General features: G+C 47.7%; 2 protein-coding genes across 5 annotated transcripts in view; one reads left to right on the top strand and one right to left on the bottom strand.

The window, feature by feature from the left end:
• Xrcc6 (X-ray repair cross complementing 6) overlaps positions 1–1,456 on the bottom strand; it is a 26,439-nt gene extending 24,983 nt beyond the window's left edge. For 2 of the 4 annotated variants that reach the window (XR_013046521.1, XM_006980200.4), the window contains exons 1-2: positions 1,174–1,456; positions 446–534 (exon numbers count right to left, since the gene is read on the bottom strand). Coding sequence is in view for 3 of the 4 variants with exons in the window: in XM_006980200.4 (XP_006980262.2) it covers positions 446–534; positions 1,174–1,454 (370 nt within the window). In the remaining variant the exon portion in view is untranslated. Of the gene's footprint in view, positions 1–445; positions 535–1,030 lie in introns of all 4 variants that reach the window. The other 2 variants (XM_076556403.1, XM_076556404.1) reach the window with 2 other exon arrangements.
• A 185-nt stretch (positions 1,457–1,641) lies between these two features.
• Positions 1,642–23,242, top strand: Desi1 (desumoylating isopeptidase 1). The gene is made up of 6 exons (XM_006980199.3): positions 1,642–1,763; positions 10,748–10,769; positions 11,977–12,046; positions 16,153–16,262; positions 17,844–17,966; positions 20,757–23,242. The coding sequence occupies exons 1-6, from the start codon at positions 1,676–1,678 to the stop codon at positions 20,848–20,850; spliced, it is 507 nt and encodes a 168-aa protein (XP_006980261.1). The 5' UTR covers positions 1,642–1,675; the 3' UTR covers positions 20,851–23,242.
• Positions 23,243–23,427: the final 185 nt, after the last annotated feature.

Genomic DNA, 23,427 nt, shown 5'->3' with positions numbered 1-23,427 from the left:
TCTTACAGATGACCCAAGTTCACTTCGAAGCGCCCACAGAGATGCTCACCACCACCTACAACTTCAGTTCCAGGAGATCCAACTCCCACTTCTGGCTCCTTTTTGCACCAGACATGCACACGGTGCACACTCATACATAAAATAAAAATAAATACTTTTTAAAACAACCAAAAATATGAAAATAAAGTGACAAAAATTACCATGGACAGATCACTGATTGGAGATTAGGAGAAAAATATTTTAGTGACTAGTAAAAATTTAGGGTTAGGAAAACTGGAATAGGACCTGAATATCTCTGCAAAACCCAAAGGGGGGGCATGAATATTTTAGATTATCTGGGGAGAAAAGGAAGAGATATCAGATAACAAAGTGCTCCCAGCAAAAAAAAGTAGACAGGGAAAGTCTTTCTTCCACACAGAGCACACTACATGATGAAGCCACTTACCACCTTGGTCAGGGCTCTCCTCCTCTTCTTCCTCTTCCTCACCCTCGGTTTTGTAATAGGATTCCCACCCTGACATGTTGGTTTGCTCACTGGGTGGAGAGAAATTATGAACAACAAATTTAAACAGAAAAAAAATACCGAGGAAAGCAGCTCTGTGACAAATAGAGCGCCTGCCTACCACGGGCTACAAAAAAAATAAATAAATAAATAAATGAAAGAAAACTGACTTCTAGTTTCTTTTTAGATGCTCGGGTCACTAATGAGGAATGTGAACGACGGCTCCTGCTACCTCCAGAGCTCTTGGTGCCTGGAGGGAGCAGAGGAAATGAGCATGGGGATCATTCCAGCAGCAACCTCCCCTTGGCTATCCCTTAAGGAAGCTGCAGGACCACGGCGGCTGGCGGTGGGGGGCGGGGTATAACGGAGCGGCCCAGCCCTGAAGGTCTCATCTCGGGTGCCTACTCAACTGTGCGGGTACCTGGTTCTCTGGCTAAAACACTCGCCTCTCTTTCTCCCCCATCTCTCCCTCAACCCTCAGCCAGGGGGACTCCTAGTGAAGTCTCGACCACTAGTCCTGCGCCGCACCTTGGGGCGAAAGGAGCAGGACTCACAGTGTGTCTCTTCGGACCGGCGCCGCTCGGCTGCGAAGCCAGGGGCCGCGCGACACTGAGCGGACATGCAAGGCCACGGCAGGCCACACCCAACACTTTACAGTCCAGCCGACCTACCTTTGCAGCCGGTGAGCGAGCCGCGGGGGCAGAAGGCGGGCAACGCGTCCACGCGGGCTCGGGCTCTCGCTCCCAATCAACGACGGAGACGTCATCACGCACAACACGCCCTTCTGCCCGTCAAGCGGGCACGCCCATCCCCATCCCCAGCTCCCACCCAAGTTCCGAAACGAGATCGCACGCGGGCAGGGCAAGCCCCGCCCTTCCTTCGAAGCCCCGCCCCCGAGGCCCGTCAGCACCGAACGCACATGCGCGAAAGTGCGTCCCCGCCCCCGCCCCATGTTCCGTGCGGAGTCTCTGGGATCTCTGTCACCTCACAGTAGTCGTTGCTGGTCGCGGGCGCGGGGGCGCGGGTAGCGCAGGGCCGCCTCTCCCCCCGCCCTCAGCCGGGGCCCGGGCTCGGTCCCCAGCTCCCTTCCTCTCTCCACCTTGGTCGGGTACCGGAAGGTCCAAGCCGCTGCCGGGTGCCCGAGTGCCATCGTGGCCGCCGCCACGGGTCCTGATGGAGCCGCCGAATCTCTATCCGGTGAAGCTCTACGTGTACGACCTGTCCAAGGGCTTGGCCCGGAGGCTCAGCCCCATCATGCTGGGTGAGGCAGGCCCGGGGTCCGTGGGAAGAAGGCAGGTGGCCGCCCGCAGCGCCCTGCCGAGCCGGGAAGAGGGGCCCACGGGTGAGAGTGGGGTGGGGTTTCCTGAACCGCTTTTCCAGCTCCTTGATCGAATCCAAGGAGACACACACACGCTCTCCTTGCTGGCTGGGAGCAAGCCCTTCAGCTAGGGGCTAGGGTAAGCCGACTGATCTTGGCGGGTTCCCCTGGCTTCTTGGGGGAACCCTCTACACCCCTTCCTTGGCTCAAAGTCGAGAAAGCGAGGGTGCCTCCCGCGCGTGTCCCTGGTGGTGGGAGCGACACTGCAGAGGAGATTCTCGGGTGGCCCTCGGAGTCACTGCCCTCCGCGCCAAAAGGAAACTCGCCCTGCAGTCCTTGGAGTGGATGGGAAGTGAGCGCTAGAGCGGCCGAGGGCCTCACCCCTCGCCCGGTTCCAGGTTAGGTCAAGTTAGGTCAGCCTGAGCCAGAACTTGGAACTAATCACACTCCGTCCCGACAAGGCGGTCTTCGCTCAACAGTTAATTGCCTTTGACCAGATGGTGAAAAAAAGCAATTCTGGGGGAGGACGGGATGCTGTTGTATCAGTAAGGATGAGTAAAGGGAGATATACTTCGATTGTGTTCAGATCGAATGTTTTCGTGCTGAGAGAGAAAAGCAGCCCTTCAGTATAGGTCCAACTTCAAGTCAAATACCAAAATGTCTGTGTCACATAGGACTTGCCAGGTTTGTCTTTTCAGGTAATGGTGGACAGAAAAGGATTTCAGGGATTGAAAAATGACATAGTTTTGGGTTGTTCGTTTGAATAGCTAGTTTCCTGAAGAAGGGCTTAGTTCTTCCCAGGCAGGACAAGGGGCAGAGATAAGGAGGCAAGGCAACTTTTGAGGGCCATCCATTTGTGATGTGTCACTGAGTTGAACTTAATCCTTCAACTCTGGGCCAGTGAGTGGTTTCCAAATTTGGCTTCACACCAGAATCATCTAGAACGTTTGTTAAAAACACACCTGACTAAGGTCGTAGCTCACTCGCTGGAAGAGTTCTTGCTTGGCTTGCTTCAAGCTTGATCTCCAGCACTGAAACAAAAAACAGATGCATTCATTTCCAACATACATGGTTAAATTGGAATTGGAAAAAAAAAATTAGAGCAACCTGTGGTGAAGCATGCCTGTGATCCTAGTACTAAGGAGGCTGAGACAAGAGGGTTCGAGTTCAAGACCAATAACCTAGGCTACATAGTGCAGGAAAGAAAGGAAGGAAGAAAGAAAGAAAGAAAATGGAGAGAGAGATGAGGTTAAAACAGTTCCTCCACCAAAGAAACTGGTATGTGGTATGAAAGCAGACGTGGAGTGAAGGAGAAGCTTTACCCCAAACTTTTCTTATTGTTTAAATATGTGTGCGCATCTGTAAGTTTTAAATGTATGAATCATAGAGCCATGCTTCACAAACACTAAAACAGAATTTTTGGAAATCTGTATTGTTAATGAGTTTTTCAGATCATTCTTATGTAGCCAAGCCATCCCTTTATTGGAGAGTGGTTTGTACCTAGGTCATGGGTTGTATGCAGGGCTTAGGGTCAAGGTATGACTCAGTAGTAGAGGCCTTACTTAACACCCGCACGAGGCCTGAGTTCAGTCTCCAGCACACCTAAGAAGGAAGTAAGGCAAATCTGAAAACAAAACTTCCCAGTCTTCTTTATCAGTTGTGGGACGCTTGAGTCATTAGTAGATTCTATCAGTCAGGTTCTAGCTAAACCTTGGACTGAAGCCGTTTGTCTAGTTTTATCACAGGAAGGCATTGTCTGTCTCCTAGACCCATAAAGCCTTCCCCGCTTATACTAGTTATTTTTTGTCCTAATAGCCAAAAAAAATATTTTTAGCCAAAAGAGACACGAGAGATCGTTTTGTTCATTAAACAAATATTGGAGTGTTTAGCATATGCTGATGTATAATGTGTTAATGTTTAACAGAGGTGAGTAGAACCAACAGAGATGTTTGCAATCATGAAGCTAGTTAGTGTGGGAAATTTATGTATATATATTAAATACATATGTATATATTAAAAACAAATTGTGATCTGTGCTAAATGCCAAGATAGAAAATAATATAGGAAACTTGGTTTTAAATAAGAGTTTCAGAAGCTGTGCCTTTTAAGCTGAAAATATAGGATGAGGAAGAAGCAACCATCCATGGAAGATGATGTAGGAGTTAGAGGCCTCAAGATAAAAGGATTGACCTGCCAAGATCTAGAGCAGGAAAGCCTGGCTGTTGGAGGGGCTGAAAAATGCCGTGTGGGGAGTATGGTTGTAAAGGGGGAAGAATATAAGACAGGGGAAGTGATAGACTCACCACCCTTAGCCCTTGGGGCTTGGACCCAAGCACTTCAAGTATATTAGTCAAGCATCCCATCACTGAGCGACATCCCTGGCACCCTGTCCCTTTAAACAGATGTGATGCTCTAGAAGGTATCAGCCAAACATGAAACTCCACTAGTATGGCACATCAGAGTCTAGAGCCTTGCTACAAATTTAATTCTCCTTTTTCCTGTTTTGTCTTTGTTCCCTTTTACAAAACGAAGGAAGGGAGAGTTAGCAAAAATCATAGTCATTACTTTCTAAAGTTAAAAGCATTTAAGAAAAGCCAGGTAGTTCATAGCACTCTGAAGCAGGAGGATAACAAGTTTGAGGCTACCTGGGGCTGCAGAGTGAGAGCCTGTCTTTGAAAAGCAAGCACAGGGCAGCCAGGGCTCTAGTAGTAGTGATGTTGTTGCTGGTGTTGTTATTATTACTGGGTGTTTTTTTTTTTGTTTTTGTTTGTTTTTGGTTTTTTTTTTATTTGGAGACGGGGTTTCTCTGTGTAGCCCTGACTACCCTGGAACTTGTTTGTAGTCCAGGCTGGCCTTGGACACTGAGATCTGCCTACCTCTGTCTCCCGAGTGCTGGGATTAAATGTGTGCTCAGGCAGTGTTCTGGTTGTGCTCAGTAAACGCTTCTTTAAAAATAAACTGACTGGCCAGGCAGTGGTGGCGCACGCCTTTAAGCCCAGCACTCGGGAGGCAGAGGCAGGCAGATCTCTGTGAGTTTGAGGCCAGCCTGGTCTACAGAGCGAGATCCAGGAAAGGCATAAAGCTACACAGAGAAACCCTGTCTCGAAAAACAAAAATAAATAAATAAATAAATAAACAAACAAATAAATAAAATAAACTGACTGGATGCTGGGTATGGTGGCGAACACCTTTAATCGAAACACTTGGGAGGCAGAAACAGGTGGATCTTTGTGAGTTCAAGGCCAAATTGACCTATATAGTGAATTCAAAGACACCCAGGGCTATGAAGAGAAAACCTGTCTCAAAAAAACAAATAGAGTGTAAATAGGCACGGCCTTTCTCTTGTTCCCTTTGAGATGCCAGCATCATCAAAGTTGGGTATACCCACATTCAGTTAGTCCCCATATATTGATTTCTCATTCCCAAATATATGTACACTTTAAAAAGGTCATTTGTATGGGCCAGCAAGACAGCTCATCAGGTTAAGACCCTTGTCTCCAAGCCTGACCACCTGACTTTGGTCCCCAGAACCTAAGAAGAGAGCCAACTCCAGAAAGTTGCCTTCTCACTGCCACGTGTGCAACGTTCTGCACCCACACATTTGTACATGTGCTAAAATTAATGTGTTTATTTACTCGTGTTTGAGAGGAATTCTAGAAGAATATAGCAGAGTAGTTGAGAACTTGTCACAGCCCGCCCCCCACCCCTTTTTCTGAGTTGCGGACACTGGCATCCTTACCACACCTTGTGAAATAGGTCTTGTTATTTGCCCCAAGTCACACAGCTGAGCTGGGTTATGGACTCAGCTTATCTCACCACCATTCTGCTAATACCAGCTGTCCAAGGTAATGTGTTCCCTTACAGCTAATGTAAAGTGGGTTCCTTGTTCAAATGTCTAAAGGTGACCTTAGACAGGCGTCTCAAGATTTACTGAAAAAGATCTGGGCTCCCCGTGTGTGTGCTACTCCTCTTCTTAGCACTGTGCCCACCCCTCTTAGCCCTCCTTTTCACACAGCAAATCCATGTCACACTTTAGTCATGTAAATTTCCTTCCAGGGGCTGGAGAGAAGGCTCCGTGGTTAAGAGCACAGGCTGTTCTTGCAGAGGACCTGTTCCTAGTACCCAGGTCAGGTAGCTCACAGCTGCCTGTAACTCCAGCCCCAAGGGGCTCTGACACTCCTCTACCTTCCCAGGTGCACACTTGTACACAGAAATAATAATAAAGTTACTTTTAAAAATGATAACTTCAAAAAAAAAATAAAAAATAAAAAAAAAATGATAACTTCAAAAAAATAAAAAAATGATAACTTCAAGACCTTATTCGATTCTGGTATAGTTCATAGTTGACTTAAATAACACAGACTTAGACATCACTAAATTATCTTGTCCTTTTTTTCTTTTTTAAGTTTTATTTATGTTTGCCTGTATGCCACATGTGAGAGTATACTACAGTAGTAATGAAAATTTAAAAAACAAACACACTGGGGGGTGGTGTCGCATACCTTGATCCCAGCACTTGGGAGGCAAAGGCAGGCATACCTCTGAGTTGGAGGCCAGCCTGGCCTACAAAGTGAGTTCCAGAACAGCCAGGGCTACACAGAGAAACCCTGTCTCAAGAAAACAAAAAGACAAAACATACACACACACCAACAACAACAAACACATTTCTGGGCTGGGGAAATAGTTTCATGGATAAAAGCTCTAGTTATACAAGCCTGATAACCTTCTTTTGAATGTAAGCCATGTGTGCTGGAGCCCGTGGAAGCCAGAAGAGGGCATTGGATCCCCAAGACTAGAGTTTCAGGCAGTGTGAACCACTGGACATGGCGGCTGGGAACCAAACTTGGGCCCTTTGAAGCTCTTAACCACTGAGCCATCCCTCTGGCCCCTATCCTGTCCTATTCTGAGGACATGTGCCTCCCACGAAAGTGTGTGTGTGTTCTGCAGTACCTCACTTGCCGTGATTATTCTTGGCACTCTAATTGAGTGGACAGCTTAATTGCACCTTTTCTCCCCATATCACTATTTGGCTAATATAATTAGTATTAAAATTGTCCTTCAGCTCTTCTTAATAACTTCAGCTACTCTTTAAATTTCCTGACCTCTTTTTGTGAAAAATCATGTAGAGATAAATGCAGAGGCTTTGGAGGAGTGGGGGATTATGATAGGGTCTCATGATGCAGCTTAGGCTGGTTTTGAACTTTGAGTTACTCTGCCTCCGGTCCTCAGGCTTGCATGAGGAGCACATTTACCCACTGAGCCATCTCCCCAGCCCTGACACTGGTTTTGTAACAAAGCTAACAGGTGTTTCATGTTTCTAACTCAGTTTTATATCTATGCCTAACAGTTACTTTTTTCTTAGGAGCTCATCAAATTGTTCTCAGGTTAAAGTTTTAGGAAATTGCATGTTAGAGTGCTTGCCTAGTATGCCATGGGTTTAAAAAATTTTTTAAAAAAATCACCGAATCTGCGTTCATCTTGACACAATGCAGTGACTATTTGGGTCTTTATATCTAGATCCTAGGACAATAGCAGTAGGGCCTCTTTAGGTGTAATTTCTTGAAAAGTAATGTATAAAATGAAATAACCATATAAAAGAGATGGCAGTCGCATGCCAAGATAAATGCAGCAGCTGCTTGAATCTTTTCAGCAGGAGCCCGGAGCTTCTGGAGGCAGAGACACCCATTCCGCAGAGTACCCCAGAGTACCCCAGTGACTGCCGAGAGTGGGCGCTCCTTAAGGGATGTGAGCACCCACGTGGGTGGTGCCCCACTGAACTGTACCCTCTTTCCCAGTATTGATTATAGGAATGACTCAGATTTGGAGATTAACTAGAATTTATTCAAATCTGAGAGAGGGTTTTGTTTTTTCTTGTGTGTTTTAGTGCCCTCTATTGTGCTTTGTTTTCATTTTTATTGTTCATTGTGTGTTCACTGTTTTATATCCACTGAAGGAATGAGGGAATAGGAATCCTTCATCTTTACTGTGCAAAATGCAAACCAATGTAGCTTGCAGCTCTGCATACTCCTGCTTAACATCTGCAGCCACCTCATGTTTAACACACTGGACACCAGCCTTCCTATGTCAGATTCTACAACAAAGTCCAGTTCTGTTAAGAAAAAAATATATATATAGTGTTCTAGTTAGGGTTACTATTGCTGTAGTAAACACTTTGATGACCAGAGCAACTTGGAGAGGGAAGGGTTTATTTGACCTACATATCCTGTACCTCAGGCTGGTCAAACAGCAAATCTCCTGCCTCAGCCTTCCAAGTGCTAGGGTTACAGGTGCATATTATCACATCTGATACAGTTATTTTTACACTAGGAAAAAAAAAAATCCTGTACTGACTCTAAAGACTATGGTACTATACTGTTCAGTGTTTTTAAGCCTACCTTTTTGGGTTTTTTTTGTTGTTGTTGTTGCTGTTGTTATTGTTTTGTTTTGTTTTTGTTTTTGTTTTTTCGAGACAGGGTTTCTCTGTGTAGCTTTGCGCCTTTCCTGGATCTCGCTCTGTAGACCAGGCTGGCCTCGAACTCACAAAGATCCGCCTGCCTCTGCCTCCCGAGTGCTGGGATTAAAGGCTTGCGCCGCCGCCACCACCCAGCTTAAGCCTACCTTTTAGAATGTATTATTTTGTGGTGCTCAGGTTAGAACTTGGTGCCTTGTGCATGGTGTAAGGCACATACCACCGAGCTTTACCTCCGTGGTGATCTCCTGGCACCCCTTCTCTCTCCACGGACAAGGAGGGTAAACCCATCTGCTAATAAGCAATTTTGGGGGGACGGGGTGTTTTGTTTGTTTATTTGTTTTTTCGAGACAAGGTTTCTCTGTGTAGTTTTGATGCCTGTCCTGGATCTTGCTCTGTAAACCAGGCTGGCTCTGCCTCCCGGGTGCTGGGATTAAAGGTATACACCACCACCACCCAGCATTATTTTCTTATAATATTGACGGCAGAGGGCTGCATTATACAAATGCTTCCTTTTCCTTTTTCCCAGAGAGTAAGCAGAGTTTCCAGTTAACACGTAAGCATCTCATTGTTGGTGAAGTGCCAGTTAAAGTACTATGTTGCTAGGGGAGGGTTATGTGGTGTGAACCAGGGCTGCACTTGATCTATACCATACAGCTAACATGTTCCCTTTCCCTACCAGAGACGAAAGGCCACCTGCAAAGAGGCTTGTGCCTCAGGAATTCCTCACTGCCATCCTCTTAACTCTTAGTAATAGGCATCTGCATAGCAGCAGCAGTATGCTGGGACTGGTGGCCTGTGTGTCTGTAGGTTTACACTCCAGCTCCAAGGCTAAGAGCAGATGGAGTGCTCACCCCAACACTTCTGGTGCCTCTTTACTCCTGGACAGTGAAGGCAGACACCAGCACCCCTGGCCCTACACCTTCGGTCATCTGTGATGTGAGCTGACACCCATGTCTTCTCTTTGTTTCCCACATCCATACTCCTGCGTAGGCCTCAGAGTGAATGTGCTGGATGTGCCAATAAGCTTAGAGGCACGCAGCCACGTGACTGAGGACATCCCGGTGGGAAGTAATCCTCTCTATGCTGTGCTAATATCCACGAGTCTAATTCATGTCCCCCAAGGGCTTTGTGCCCTACTTTCAGAGTTTGCACTACCACACCTCACCTTCTCTCATCCTAATCCTGCCTAAAAAATTAAAACATGGGGGGGCCTGCTTTTTCCCGTGCCTGCCATCCTGCCAAGGCCATGGTCCTCATTCTTTTCTTCCCAAGGGTAGGCTCATGCATTTCTACCTCAGCATCACCAACAAACTCATCTTCACATCTTGTCTTTCTTTTCATACTAGACAAAACGTCCGTCGGGCTGTCCTGGAACTCGCTCTGTAGGCTAGGCTGCCCTCAGACTCAGAGATCCATCTGCCACTGCCTCCTGAGTGCTGGAATTAAAAGCGTGAGCCACTAGTGCCCAACTTAAAACAGGGCTCTTTTCATCTTTTTAAAATGGTTATAAATGTACACTGTGTAACATTTAACTATGTGAGAATAGGTCTGGGAACATGGCTCCACTGGCAAAGCGCTTATCTAGCATGCACAAACCCCTGGGCTTGATTCCTAGTATCACATAAACGGAAAGTGGTGATAAACGTCTTTAATCCCAGAAGGTGGAAGTGAATCAGAATTCAAGGTCATCCTTGGCTACATAGCCAGTTAGAGGCCAGCCTAGAATGCATGAGACCTTATCTCAGTCTTCACGTATTTGCACAGGCTTCTCTCTGGCAGATACAACCATCTTTGCCCCTGCTCACTTCTTCATTGGCTGAAATCAAGCTCTTGAAGGTAGCTCTTCATCTTTATTAACATAGCACCCTGTTTTTACCACTGTTTCAGAGCTTATCAGCATTGTGTTTAGTTCGTTATTTATGTGTGTCTCTTTCCACTTGGAGCTTCTGCAGGTAGCTGGTAGGTAGAAGATTAGGATAATAGGCCCCGAGTGCAGGCCAGTGGGAGAGCGTGTGCTTAGCATGCCCATACACCTGCCTTCATTCAGTCCCCAGCACCAAATAAATGTGCATTGCCTTTTTAGAACACACCATTTAGTTTGGTTCCATTGTTTTCTTAAGACTTGCACCTTAACGGAGAACTAGGTAACATCCTTCATTGTTTTACTGTGGGTTTGCTGTAAATGACATAGTTGATTTAACCCCAGCTGGGAAATAAACACGTGTGCCAGTGTTTTTATTTGCTTTCTGATAAAGCAAAGTTGCTTCTGAACTTCCTGAACACAGTGCACCCTTGTCACAACCAGAGAACTGCCATGGAAGAGCTGAGTTTCTAGAAAGACTTCCAGGAGGCCTCTAACAGTTTTCTCCTGGTTTGAGTGAGTTCTAAGTTTACCCAGGCTGAGGGGGGCATTCAGTCTTGTCCCAAATGGCTAATCCTCTCTTTTTCTCCACAGGGAAGCAACTGGAAGGCATTTGGTAAGTGGGGTGGGACTCCTCATATTGACGCTATCCCATATCCCTTTTTTTTCTAGAGATATCTTTTGAATTTTTGTTTTTATGGTAAGGGTGTATGTATGTCTGTGTACCATGTAAGTGCTTGCTGCCCAGGAAGCCAGAAGAGGGTGTCGGATTCCATCACACTCAAGTTACAAACAGTTGTGAACCACCATGTGGGTGCTGGGAATAGAACCTGGGTCCTCTGGAAGGATAGGCAGTGCTCTTAACTGCTGAGCCATTTCTCCAGCCCCCAATTTCCCCTATTCTAAAACAGCAGCTCTCCGTGGAGCTGATTTTGTCCCTCCAGCTCACAGGATGTTGGCCATGTCTAGAGACTTCCATGTCAGAGCTAGAGGGAGGGTGCTACTGTCACCTACGGGTAATCACCTTCCATTAATGCTTCCTACAATAGCGTCATCCACCCCAATGTCAGTGTCCAGAGGGAGGACACCGATCTGTGGTGCTGTTTGCTGCCTTTGTCCACGAGTCCCACCTACTGCAGATCGGAAATGTTCCAAAAAAGGAGTATGCTGCTGTGCCCTCCATTCTCCTGTGCCTAAGTTAGCTCCTGGAAGCAGTGTCAAAATCCTGAATGTTAGCCGGGAGTGATGGCGTACACTTTTAATCCCAGCACCTAGGAGGGGAGGCAGAGGCAAGCGGATCTCTGAAATAGAGGCCAGTCTTGTCTACGTGGGGAGCTCCAGGCCCACCAGGACTACATAGTGAGGCTCTGTCTTACAAAAGGAAAAAAAGAAAAAGGAAGATGTTAGATGTTCTGAAATATAAAAGTGCTTATCCTAAACGTACAGACTCTTTTATCATTATTCCCTGAACAGTAGAGTGCAGTGACTGTAAGGCATTTACATCATGTACAATACTGTGTGTCATCTTTAAATGATTCAAAATGTACTTAAGGGTGTGTGTAAGTTCTGTGTATGTCTGTTCCATTGTAGACAAGGGACTTGAGCATCTGTGAATTGGGGATGGAGATGGGGACAGTTCCAGATCAGTCATCCCAGACTCAGAGGGACACTGAGTATGTCTTACTCATGTCTTCCCCTGGCTAATATGAAATTGGCCGTCACAGGGACATCTGTGGGCAGAAATTGTTCTCACTGCAGTATGGTGCTTTGCTTTTCTTGGAGAAGTTACCAGCGTTCTGGCTCACTGTCCCTCTCTGTGACAGGCACACCTCTATAGTTGTACACAAGGACGAGTTCTTCTTCGGCAGCGGCGGCATTTCCAGCTGTCCCCCGGTGAGTGTCCCCCCTGACCTGCAGATTTGGGGGGGTTCCTGTAGCCTGAGAAATTTGGCTTCCACCGTGTTCCTCTGACTCGTGGCAGTTCCTCGTGTAGCCATACATAAGCCAAGCACGGTGGTGTGCTGCCCAGGCCTTTAATCCCGGCACTTGGAAAGCAGAAGCAGATGAATCTCTGTGAGTTCAAGCCCAGCCTTGTCTACAGAGAGTTCCAGAACAGCCAGGGCTACAGAGACACTTTCTTAAAAAAAACAAAAAGACTTAAACTGAGCAGTTTTGTAATCCTAATACTTGTGGGTATAGGCAGGAGGATCAGGAGTTCAAGTCTTTCTTAGCTGCCTATTGAATTCAAGGCTAACCTGAGTTATATGAGACGCTATCTCAAAAAAGCACTCCTAACAAGCACTAGTATGGTGGCTTAGAAATACACAGCAGGTCCAGGTGCTTGTCACCATGCCTGACAAACTGAGTTCAATCTCTAGAACATCCACAGAAGTAGAGAACCATCCCTTAACTTGTCCTCGTCCTCTGGCTGGAGCTCGTGTGTGTGTGTGTGTGTGTGTGTGTGTGTGTGTGCACGCTGTGATAGATAATGAAACAGAGCTTCCAGGGAGAGATTGTTAACAGTCTGGCTGCTCTGCCAGAAGACCTAGGTTTGATTTCCGGCACCCACATGTGGCGGCTAACAACTGACTGTAACTCTAGTTCCAGAGGATCCAGTGCCCTCTTCAGGTACCACATGCAGGTAGTGCACAGACATACATGCAAGCAAAACACCCATGCACATAAAAGTAAGTTTTAAATTAAAACTACATATCAAAAACTAGGGCTGGTGAGATGGTTAACAGGTGAAAGTTACTTGCTAGCTACCAACTCTGATGACCTGAATTTGATCCCTGGGACCCATCTAGTGATTCCTACAAGTTATGCTCTGACCACTTTGCTTGCATGCACACGTATATACACACAAGCAGATAAATGTTTAAAAAAAAATTGTAAAGCCAAAGAGAGAATGAAGGCCTTAAGATGCTTTCAGTAGTTGGAGGTGTGTCTCGGTGAACACGTGCCTAGCGTCAACGCCCCATAGTGTACTCTCAGCATGGGGGTGGGGGAGAAGGAGAGGAGAGAGGAAGAACCTTTCCAGTTAACCCAGTCAGTTACCCTTCTCCAGTCAGCCAGCTCCTGTGGGCCCTTTTTGTCTCATGATCTTTCTGATTCTAACCCATGTCCTTCTCAGAACATTTCTCTCAGAGCCACCTCAGGATTGTCGTGGGATGGACTCAAGCAAAGACCATCCCTTTTGATACCATAAGTAGGGAGTCATTCTTGATTTTTCACTGACCACCCTGCCTATAACAAATATTTCATTAGGCCTGGTCACTTCTTTTTGTGTTTGCTTTTTGGGATAAAAAGGTCTCTTGTGGCTGAGGCTGGCCTCAAGATCACTGTGCAGCTGATTATTTCAGCTTGAGCCCTCCCAATACTCGTCTTTACCTCCCACATTCTGGGATCACAGGCATGTTTGCATCCAGAAAGTCCGGTCGGACGTTCTACCTTGTCAGTGTGTCTTAAGTCAGTCTGTCTCTCTTCATCTCTTCCCATCCCTCCAGAGCTTTCACTGCAGTCCTGGCCACTTCCTGTCTAGACTGGACCTGTGAGCTAGCCTGATCTCCCTCTGTCCTCCATGTGGGAGAAAGACTGAATCTCTGAGATCTTCTTGCCTCTGCCTCCCAATTAAAGATATGCACGTCCACGCTTGCATCAAACTCACCATGTAGCCATGGGTGTCCTTGAGCTGCTGACCTCCCTCCTTGTCACCCTAGTGCTGGGATTACATAGCCCTGACTATCCTGGAACTCTCTAGGTAGAACAGGCTGGCCTTGAACTAAAAAAGGTCCTCCTGCCTCTGCTTCCTGCCTGCTGGGGCTAAAGGCATGTGCTACTATGCCCTACATACTGAGTTTCGAGATGCTGGGTGACTTTTTTGGGGGGGTGGGGGCGTGTTTTTAAAGGAATTTCATGTTTCAAAGTATGTCCCTGCTTTAGCCAAAGGCAGTAGGGTCTCCCGCTGAGCTTGTCTCTGGATCCCTCCTAGCCATCCTCTTTTCAGGTTCTGTCTTCCCCCGCTCTGCCCTCTTCCAGCTTGGGCATTTAAACCTGTACTCCAGTTCCAGTCTAGCTCCCTAAGCCTTCACCTGGATGTGCCTCTCCATTCCTCAGGTCTGAGCTGGGTGTTGATTCCCTCTGGCAAATCTCAGCCTGGCTCCCCTGCCACAGGTATTCAGGAATGATGCTCTGTACTTTTTCAGCATGGCCCTTATTTCAGCTTTTTTTGTTTATTTGTTTTCCAAGACAGGGTTTCTCTGTAGCTTTGCACCTTTCCTGGATCTCACTCTGTAGCCCAGGCTGGCCTTGAACTCACACAAAGATCCACCTGCCTCTGCCTCCCCCAGTGCTGGGATTAAAAGTGTGCATCACCACTGCCCGGCCTATTTCAGCTTCTTTTTTTTCTTTTTTTTTTTTTTTTTTTTTCTTTTTTTTTTTTTTTTGGTTTTTCGAGACAGGGTTTCTCTGCGTAGCTTTGCGCCTTTCCTGGAGCTCACTTGGTAGCCCAGGCTGGCCTCGAACTCACAGAGATCCGCCTGGCTCTGCCTCCCGAGTGCTGGGATTAAAGGCGTGCGCCACCACCGCCCGGCCTATTTCAGCTTCTTGTCATCCACTGGTGTATAGAATTTTTTACCTGCCTTCCCTAATAACCTTTAAGTCCGTGAGGACAGAAATCTCATTTTTTGTATCCATTGTACTCCCAGTGTCTAGTGTTAGAAGTAGCATGTAAGTTCTCGATACATCTGTCCCATGGGTGAATAATAGGAGTTGCAACAGTGACCTCTTATCCTTTGGAACATTAGGTAATTTTCCTCTGGCTACCGTAATTACTGATCCTGCTCACCATGCCTCCCCCAGTGCCAAAACAATGTCAGCCTGAAAGGAAGTGCTCTGGGGCTGTCATTCAGTGGCTTTTATAGGCAAGCTCTGTTCTGGAATGTTCTCCTTCCCCAAGTCTACCCTCCTTGATGTCCTGTTGCTTACCCTTTGGCTACTCTTCCCACTCCTTTAGTCTCCTGTGGCAGCCCAGCTGTCATGTTCTGTCCTTATGATCATCTATTGAGGACAAAGGAGACCACAGGTTCCAGGTTCCTGTCTTTTTGTTGTTGTTTATATTTTTTGAGACAAGGTCTCTCTATGTAGTCCTGGCTGTCCTGGAGTTCAAGACGTAGACCAAGCTGGCCTCGAACTCACAGAGATCTTCCTGCCTCTGCCATCAGAGTGTTGGGATTAAAGGCGTGCGCCACCACACTCGGGTTTCTGTCTTTTTAACAACAGAATGAATAGACAGTGTAGAGACTGCACAGGAATCAGCTTCCAGGCCCCACAAGCAGCCAGAAGCCGAACTCTGAATTCTATAACCTTAGCAAACAAAAAATAGCCCTCTTCCTATGACGAGTGTTCCAGCAGTTAAAAACGAAGCTGTTGGAACAGAGTTTTGTAGTTTTGTGTGGAAAGTCACAATTTAAAAGAGGCGGGGGGGGGGGGGGGGGGGGGACACGCGCGGCACGTGGCTGGAGAGATGGCTCAGAGGTTAAGAGCACTGACTGCTCTTCCAGAGGATCTGAGTTCAATTCCCAGCAACCACATAGAGGCTCACAACCATCTGTAATGAGGTCCAATGCCCTCTTCTGGCCTGCAGGCATACATGCAGACAGAACACTGTATACATAATTAATAAATAAATAAAAAGATAAATCTTAAACAAACAAAACCCTCAAGCCTGGCACAGTAGTACACACCTTCAATCCCAGGACTTAGGAGGCAGAGGCAAGTGAGTTGGAGGCTAGCCAGGTTACATAATAATTTAACAAATGGAAAAGATAGCCTGGAGTTCCTCAGATCCCTTCTTAAAAGTTAACAGGATGTTGAGGGTCTCAGTGACAGCACACTGCCTAGTATGCATGAGGTCCTGGGTCTGATCGCCAGAACAGCCAAAAGAAAGCGAAAGAGATGGAGATGGCGACTTAGTGACTTTCTTGGGTTGACTCTTTCAGGGAGGGACATTGCTTGGGCCTCCAGACACTGTGGTTGATGTGGGGAACACAGAAGTCACAGAAGAAATCTTTCTGGAATACCTGTCCTCCCTGGGGGAATCTCTGTTCCGGTGAGTAAGGACAGGGTGGTGGCTCCTTGTGTGCGCCACTGCTGACACTCACACTCGGGGGCGGAGCCAGGGCGGCCGTCCCTGACACTGAGCTCTGGCCTCGTCGCAGTTACTGGGCTACAGAAAGAACCCCCCTCTCCTTGGTCTCTTCAACAGCAGACATACATCCCAGCGGGCTTAAGAGGCTTTAGTCAGGCTGATCGTGTAGCTCAGTTGGTAGAGTGCTTTCCCATCATTCACAAAGCCTTGGGTTCGAGCCCCTGCACCACAGAAACCTAAACTGGTGTGTTGGCACATGCTCAGGAAGTAGTGCAGGAACCTCCGGAGTTTGAGGTCATCCTTAGCTGCATACGGAGTGAAAGGCCACCTGAGCAGGAGATTGTCTCGAAAGAAAAAGGAAAACTTAGCCAGGCTGTGGTGACGCACACCTTCTCTCTGAGTTCGAGGCCAGCCTGGTCTACAGTGCGAGATCCAGGACAGCCAGGGCTACACAGAGAAAGCCTGTCTCGGAGGAAAACAAAACCACTGAGTCAGAGCCTGGTGAGAGGGCTCATCAGGTAGGTGTTTGCCGTAGGGCCTGACAGCCCACGCCGTGGGAGGAGAGAACCTGCTCTCACTCATTGTCCCCTGACTTTCCTCGTATTCCTACACACATACACAGAAAATAATGTAAAAAAATACAGAGGGGGCTGGAGAGATGGCTCAGTGGTTAAGAGCACTGGCTGCTCTTCCAAAGGTCCTGAGTTCAATTCCCAGCAACCACATGGTGGCTCACAACCATCTGTAATGAGATCTGGCGCCCTCTTCTGACCTGCAAGCATACATGTAGGCAGAACACTGTGTACATAATAAATAAATAAATAAGTCATGATTTGAAATAAAAATTAGAAAAGCTTTAAAAAAAAAAAAAATACAGAGGAGGGGCTAGAGCCATGGCTCCCAACCTGTGGGTTTCGATCCCTTTGGGTGTCTCATATCAGATATTTACATTAAGATTTATAACAAAAGCAAAATTACAGTTATGAAGTAGCAACGAAATAATTTAATGGTTGGGGGTTATCATGAAATGAGGGACTGTATTAAAGGGTCACAGCATTAGGAAGGTTGACAACTACTGGCTTAGAGGATAAAAACACTTGTTGAGCATATCTTAGAGGATAAGGCCTGAGTTCAGTTCCCAGTACCCACATGGAGGCACACAATGAACTGTAACTCCGGTAACGGTCTCTGACCCCCTCTTCTAGCCTTCACAGGAAGTAGGCACACATGGTACACATTCATTCATACAAACACTCATACACATAAAAATAGTAAGTCTTTTTTAAAAAAATCTTTAGTCAGTTTCATTAAGGGTTCACCTCTGACCCTCATCCTGTTGTGAATGTAAAAATTCTGGAACTATCTAGAAAACATACATTCTTGGTTCATCTTTCCCTTGTAAATCACTTCTCGGAGGTTCAGATCTGCAGACAGCGGCCCTTCTGGAATGTTTGAGAGGACTGGCCATAGTCCTCACGTGAGGCTTTGCCCCCCTCAGCTGCCGGCTGTCTCACCCGCCCCTGACCTCTCTTGCACCTGCAGAGGAGAAGCCTACAACCTCTTCGAACACAACTGTAACACCTTCAGCAATGAAGTGGCACAGTTCCTGACCGGGCGGAAGATCCCTTCCTACATCACTGACCTGCCCTCTGAAGTTCTCTCCACGTAAGTGTGACCACTCTGTTTCCGCCCCTGCCAACCTTGAAAATCCCCATTTGAGGCAGTCAAGAGGATCAGACCAGCCTCGGCTACATAGTGAGCTTCCTGATGGAGCCTGAGCTGTGTGAGGCCATGTCTCAGGAAGGAGAGGCACAGGAAAACTTAGGGCCCCTCCCCTACGGCAGCAGATCCTTCTGGCTAGTAGGACCTGTTTGATGGCAGGTTCCACCTAGAAGGCCACCATTGTTCCACCCACCAGTGTGCACTAAACCTCCTTGGAGCTGGGCTTAAGTGCCACCACGGAACTTAGAAACCCACTTGACACTAGCTTAGATGTTTACAGAAAATGCTAGCGCCTGGTACACAAAGTCATTTCCCAGAAATGCTTATCTAAGTAGATGGCAGAATCTGGAACAACAGGATGACCCAGTTCCTAACTGTTGTTTGTCTTTGTCATCCACACCCTGAGCTCTGTAACACCCTCCAAAGACCAAGTTCTGCTTGTGCTTGAACTTACAGTGCACAGACAGCCCTCAGCAGAGGTTCCCTCTGCCCCTGATGGGGTCCCAGCCTTGAGAAGGGCCTGTGGGCTGTCACCCGGCTGTCACCTCCTAAAAGGGCACAAACCCCCAAAGCCATATCCTAATCACTCCCTTTTGTGATTGTACCAAGCTGCCTCTGCCCACTCTAGGACAGTGCCCGTTTGTTGCCTCTGACTCAGTTTCTCTTGAATTGGGGTCCTGACCAACAGGGGTCCCGGCAAATAAACTCAGTTTGAAAAACAAAACAAACGAACAAAGCCCTAGAAAACAAGGCTGCCAGTCTCCCAGGCCTGGGACTGCCTTCTCCTGATGGATGTGTGGGACCCAGCCTCCCTGCCAAGAGATCTGGGTCCTGAGACCCTGAGCACTCCTGAGCAGCCAAATATTTTTGCTATTACTACTTAATGGGTAGAGTCCTAGAGCTTGTCTGGATTAGGGTTGATATTTAACACTTGGATCAGTTTACAAGTACTTTATTCCCTTGATCTTAGGGGTGATTTTCAAATATGGCCGTATCATCTAGGCACAGTGGTACGCACTTAGAATCCTAGCACTTGTGAGCCTGAGGCAAGAGGATCACAATGAATTTGAGACCAGCTTGAGCTACATAGGCCAGGCTGAGTTACATACTCAGTGGCTGGGGGGGTGGGGCAGCAACCTCTGAGGATAAAGCTCGTGCCCAGAGTGTGTCATGAGCCGCTTTATTTTATTTTTCGAGACAGGGTCTCACTGTGTAGTCCTGACTACCTACAACTGACTGCATAGACTGTACTAGCCTCAGATGCACAGAGATCCATATGCCCCTGCATTCTGAGTATTTTATTTCCAGGTACAGAGATCCTGAAAAGTCTCCAGACTCCATTTTTACAGTGGTTTTCTAGCTAAGTTATTCTAGGAACAACAAAGAGGATACATCAAGTACAGAAATCTCTAGTTCTCTGTGGGTAGTGTTCACCCACAGCTCAGCAGGCCTGGCAGGTGTCAGTAATAAGATAGCAGCACCCACACAGAGGAGGGAGCTGAGAGTAAAACCCTAGAACAAATCCCAGCGTTCGGGAGGCAGGTGGATCTCTGTGAGTTCAAGACCAGCCAGGACTACACAGAGAAACTCCATCTTGAAAAACCCAGAACAACAACAACAACAAAAAAAAAAAAAACATAAAACAAGCTATTTAGAAGATTATTGGTCAGCTTTCTGCTCCTGGAGCAGATACCTGAGATAATCAGTTTATAAAGAGACACGCTGCACCGTTAGAGGTTTTGATTCATAGTCACCTGACACCGTTACCTTTGGGCCTGAGATAAAGAAGCTCCTCGTGGTAGAGCAGGAGCTGCTTGCTTGTGGCCAAGGCGCAGAGAGGAGGAGAGGGGACTAAGGCTCCACTTTGTCCTTCAAGGGCATGTCCCCAGTGACCAGAGGACCTCCCAATGGGCCCCACCTCTCAAATGCTTCCCAGGCAGAGAACCCGTGGGCCTTGGGGACCACTTACCAAGCCCCCTTACGAAGACCGGTGTGGCAGGAGATGCTGAGTAACAAGACCCACAACTGGCCGAGTAGGAGATTGGAGAATCCTCAGCCCTAAGTGGAACCTATATACTGCACCCCCTCCTCACTTTGACCCCAGCACTCAGGAGGCAGAGGCAGGCAGATCTCTGTGAGTTCTAGGCCAGCCTGGTCTACAGGGTGAGTCCCAGGCCAGCCAAGACTGTGTAGAACAGCAGTTCTCAACTTATGGATCTCAACCTCTTTGGGGGTTCCATATCAGATATACTGTTTGTCAGATATTTACATTACAATTCATATCAGTAGCAAAATTGCAGTTGTAAAGTAAGAATGAAGTAATTTTATGGTTGAGGGTCACCACACCATGAACTGTATGTAGTAAAGGGTCGCAGTATTAAAGATTGAAAATCACTCTCGCCGGGTGGTGAGGACGCACGGCTTTAATCCCAGCACTCGGGAGGCAGAGGCAGGCGGATCTCTGAGTTTGAGGCCAGCCTGGGCTACAGAGTGAGAACTAGGACAGGCACCAAAACGACATAGAGAAACCCTGTCTCGAAAAACCAAAAAAAAAAAAAAAAAAAAGAAAAAAGAAAGAAAGGAAATCACTACGTTGCAGAGAGACATGTCTCAAAAGAAAGAAAAGGAAGGCAGCGTGTGGCGGTGCTGCCATGCCCACCATCGGGGGCATCGTTCTGTCTGTGTTTAGGCTGCCCTGCAAAGCTCTCCCTGCGCATGTCTCTTTCTCCACAGGCCCTTTGGACAAGCGCTTCGACCCTTCCTGGACTCCATCCAGATCCAGCCTCCTGGAGGGAACTCTGTGGGCAGACCCAGTGGCCAGAGCTAACAGGACTGCACGGGACTGCCTGCCCTCCAGGAATTTTCCTTTTTAAACAAAACAAACCCTACCAGATTTCTATTTTATAATTTTACATCAGAGCTAATGGGGACAGCTTTTTAAATTTCCCAGGGAAGGAGCTTGTCGGGCTGCACGTAGGACAGTGCTCCCGAGAAACAGAACAAATGCCATCCCCTCTAATAGTATTATACTAATTTATTAAGGCTGTCTTGTCTGTGAGTTCACTTCTGACGCTGTTGCCCGAGCGTCCTCTGCACTGGAGAAAGGGGGCGCTTGTTTAAACAGAAAGAAAGAGTCACAATCTGAGAGAATCCCGTCCTGGACCCTCTTTCCAGAGGATACCCACATTCCACCCAGGGGGCCACACCGCTGGGCCCTGGCTGAGGTTGTTTTGTTTTGTTTTGTTTCGTTTGTTTTTCGAGACAGGGTTTCTCTGTGTAGCCCTGGCTGTCCTGGAACTCACTCTGTAGACCAGGCTGGCCTTGAACTCACAGAGATCCGCCTGGCTCTGCCTCCCGAGTGCTGGGATTAAAGGCGAGCACCACTGAGTTTTATACTGTCCATTCCCTGGAGCAGTCACCCTCTAGCAGCAAGTGAACCAAAGGAGTTGGTGGACATGGGGCCGGCTGTAGGCTGACTGCCTCAACCTAAGTGAACTCTTGAGCCGCAAGTTTACCCCCTCACCCCGAACAAGGCCACAGGCTGGGGCTGGAGCAGCCAGAGCCTCAGGATCAAAGGACAGGGAAGACAGGATAAAGCCATTCCTCTTCCCCCTAGACTCAATGCCAGTCCTCTCTGCCTGCCCCCAAGCTGCTCTTCCTCAGCAATAACTTGACCTGTTACCATTCATGGAGGTCTAGGCTGCAGTGGCAGGGACCTGGGCCTTTTCTGCAAATAATGACATCAGTTTGTTTATAGTCAGTAGAGCCACCCACCCACCCACCCAAACCGGTGTGCATTGGTCAGCTAAGTGCTGAGGGAACCACAGTGTAGAGAGGATACCATAATGATGTAGATTCAAGGTGGCAAGACAATGTAAGAGTTGTCTACAGCAGGGACTTTCACATTACCCTAAAGTGTCTTCAACAGACATTATCTCCATCGTCGTCGTTCTGACCTTAAGAGGTGTGGCTGGGGTGAGTGGGCATTTTCCTAGTGATGTGCCACTACGATCCATCGCAGGAATCATCCAGAAGTCTATGATCTAGACTCTGGATTCTAGAAGGAACTTAAGGTTCCCTTTCTTGGTGTCAGCCTCCTACTAGCTAATTTGGGGACTGGATATGGAGAAGGGGACTCAGAGCAGGCACCTGAGACTCAGCTCCACATCTGTGGGACCCCCTGCCATGGCCTCCTACCACTTCTGAAACTTGAGCTCAATTGCTCCTTCTGGGGCAGCCTTTCCTCCCTGAAAAGCTGCTGCTGGCTGCCCTGCTGTCTTTGCCAGTAGCCATATCAGTTGGCATCATCGGGATCTCAGCCTCAGTGCCGGCCTGGTGCCTGACCAGGGCCAAGTCCAGCTGGGATGTCAGGTGGTGTTTGGAACTTGAAGATTGGAATCAAATGGGTCTCAAGTCTCAACGGTTTGCAAGTGTGCGTGACAATGACAGATTAGAGTGGACACCCGCAGGAATTGTTTGCTGTTGGTCTGTTGACAGAATGGGCCCCAGAAGGATGAATGTTCAAAGCTTGGCTTCTGGGTAGGTAGAGGTTGCTAAAAGCCGTCTTCGTCACCTTTAATTTGCCGGGCCCCAGCTGCTAGCATCTCTACCTAGAGCCCGCGCCTCTCTCCTGACAGGTGCTGGACTGATTTTCCCATGTGACCAGATTCGTCTGGGTTCCCTCCTCGCAGCAGTGACTCAAATACCATGATATTCTGAGAATTTCTGTCATTTGATGGCTTGAACAGCCTCCTGTCATGTCCAGCAGCCGTCCATGCCAGTGCCTGTGCCCATGGCTCACAGGGAGATGGGAGGACTGGACAGTTTCTCAGACCTCTGCAGGAAGGCAAGCTCTTCCTCCCTTTGCAAATCCTGTTACCACCAGAATCCCAGGCCAGGAACCCCACATCCCACTTCACATATCTCTGTCCCAGTATCTCAGGAGCATGCTCTTGAGGGCCAGCTGCTCCACCTGGGCATGTACAAGTGAGCTGGGCGGGAACTGAGTCGTGTTCGTGCCACATGACAGACACCCCGTGGAGGTCCATTGGCCAAGGGACAAGGGAAGTGGAGGCATGAGACCATTGTCCTCTCCTAGACAAAGTGAAGCGTGTTCCTTTGAGATTCCTTGGAGTCAAACTAATTATTATGTCTAATACAGAGGTGTTTGCTGGTTTTCATTGGTGTTTTTTCTAATGCAATAAACTCATTTATGCTGGTGTGATGTGGTGTTGAATCCTGACATGAAGCAACCCCAGGCTTCCCCATCTGATCCCCTGGGAGGTTAACCTTGCAGAGGCCAGGAGTGCTGCCTTTGCCTAGCTGGAAGGCTTGTGGATGAGCGTGGGTAGTAAAGAAAGGTATGTGGTCCTCACCATTGGTGTAGGAAGATGGGGGAAGGGCC

Source organism: Peromyscus maniculatus, chromosome 20 (assembly GCF_049852395.1).
Source record: "Peromyscus maniculatus bairdii isolate BWxNUB_F1_BW_parent chromosome 20, HU_Pman_BW_mat_3.1, whole genome shotgun sequence".
Taxonomy (NCBI): domain Eukaryota; kingdom Metazoa; phylum Chordata; class Mammalia; order Rodentia; family Cricetidae; genus Peromyscus; species Peromyscus maniculatus.
The sequence above is the reverse complement of the archived record's forward strand: the minus strand, read 5'-3'. Positions and strand labels throughout refer to the sequence as shown.

Coding starts and splice junctions, on each gene's coding strand:
- Desi1 (XM_006980199.3), top strand. CDS start 1,676: ATGGAGCCGCCGAATCTCTATCCGGTGAAGCTCTACGTGTACGACCTG. Junction 10,770..11,976: donor AAGCAACTGGAAGGCATTTG/GTAAGTGGGGTG, acceptor TCTCTGTGACAG/GCACACCTCTATAGTTGTAC. Junction 12,047..16,152: donor GCATTTCCAGCTGTCCCCCG/GTGAGTGTCCCC, acceptor TGACTCTTTCAG/GGAGGGACATTGCTTGGGCC.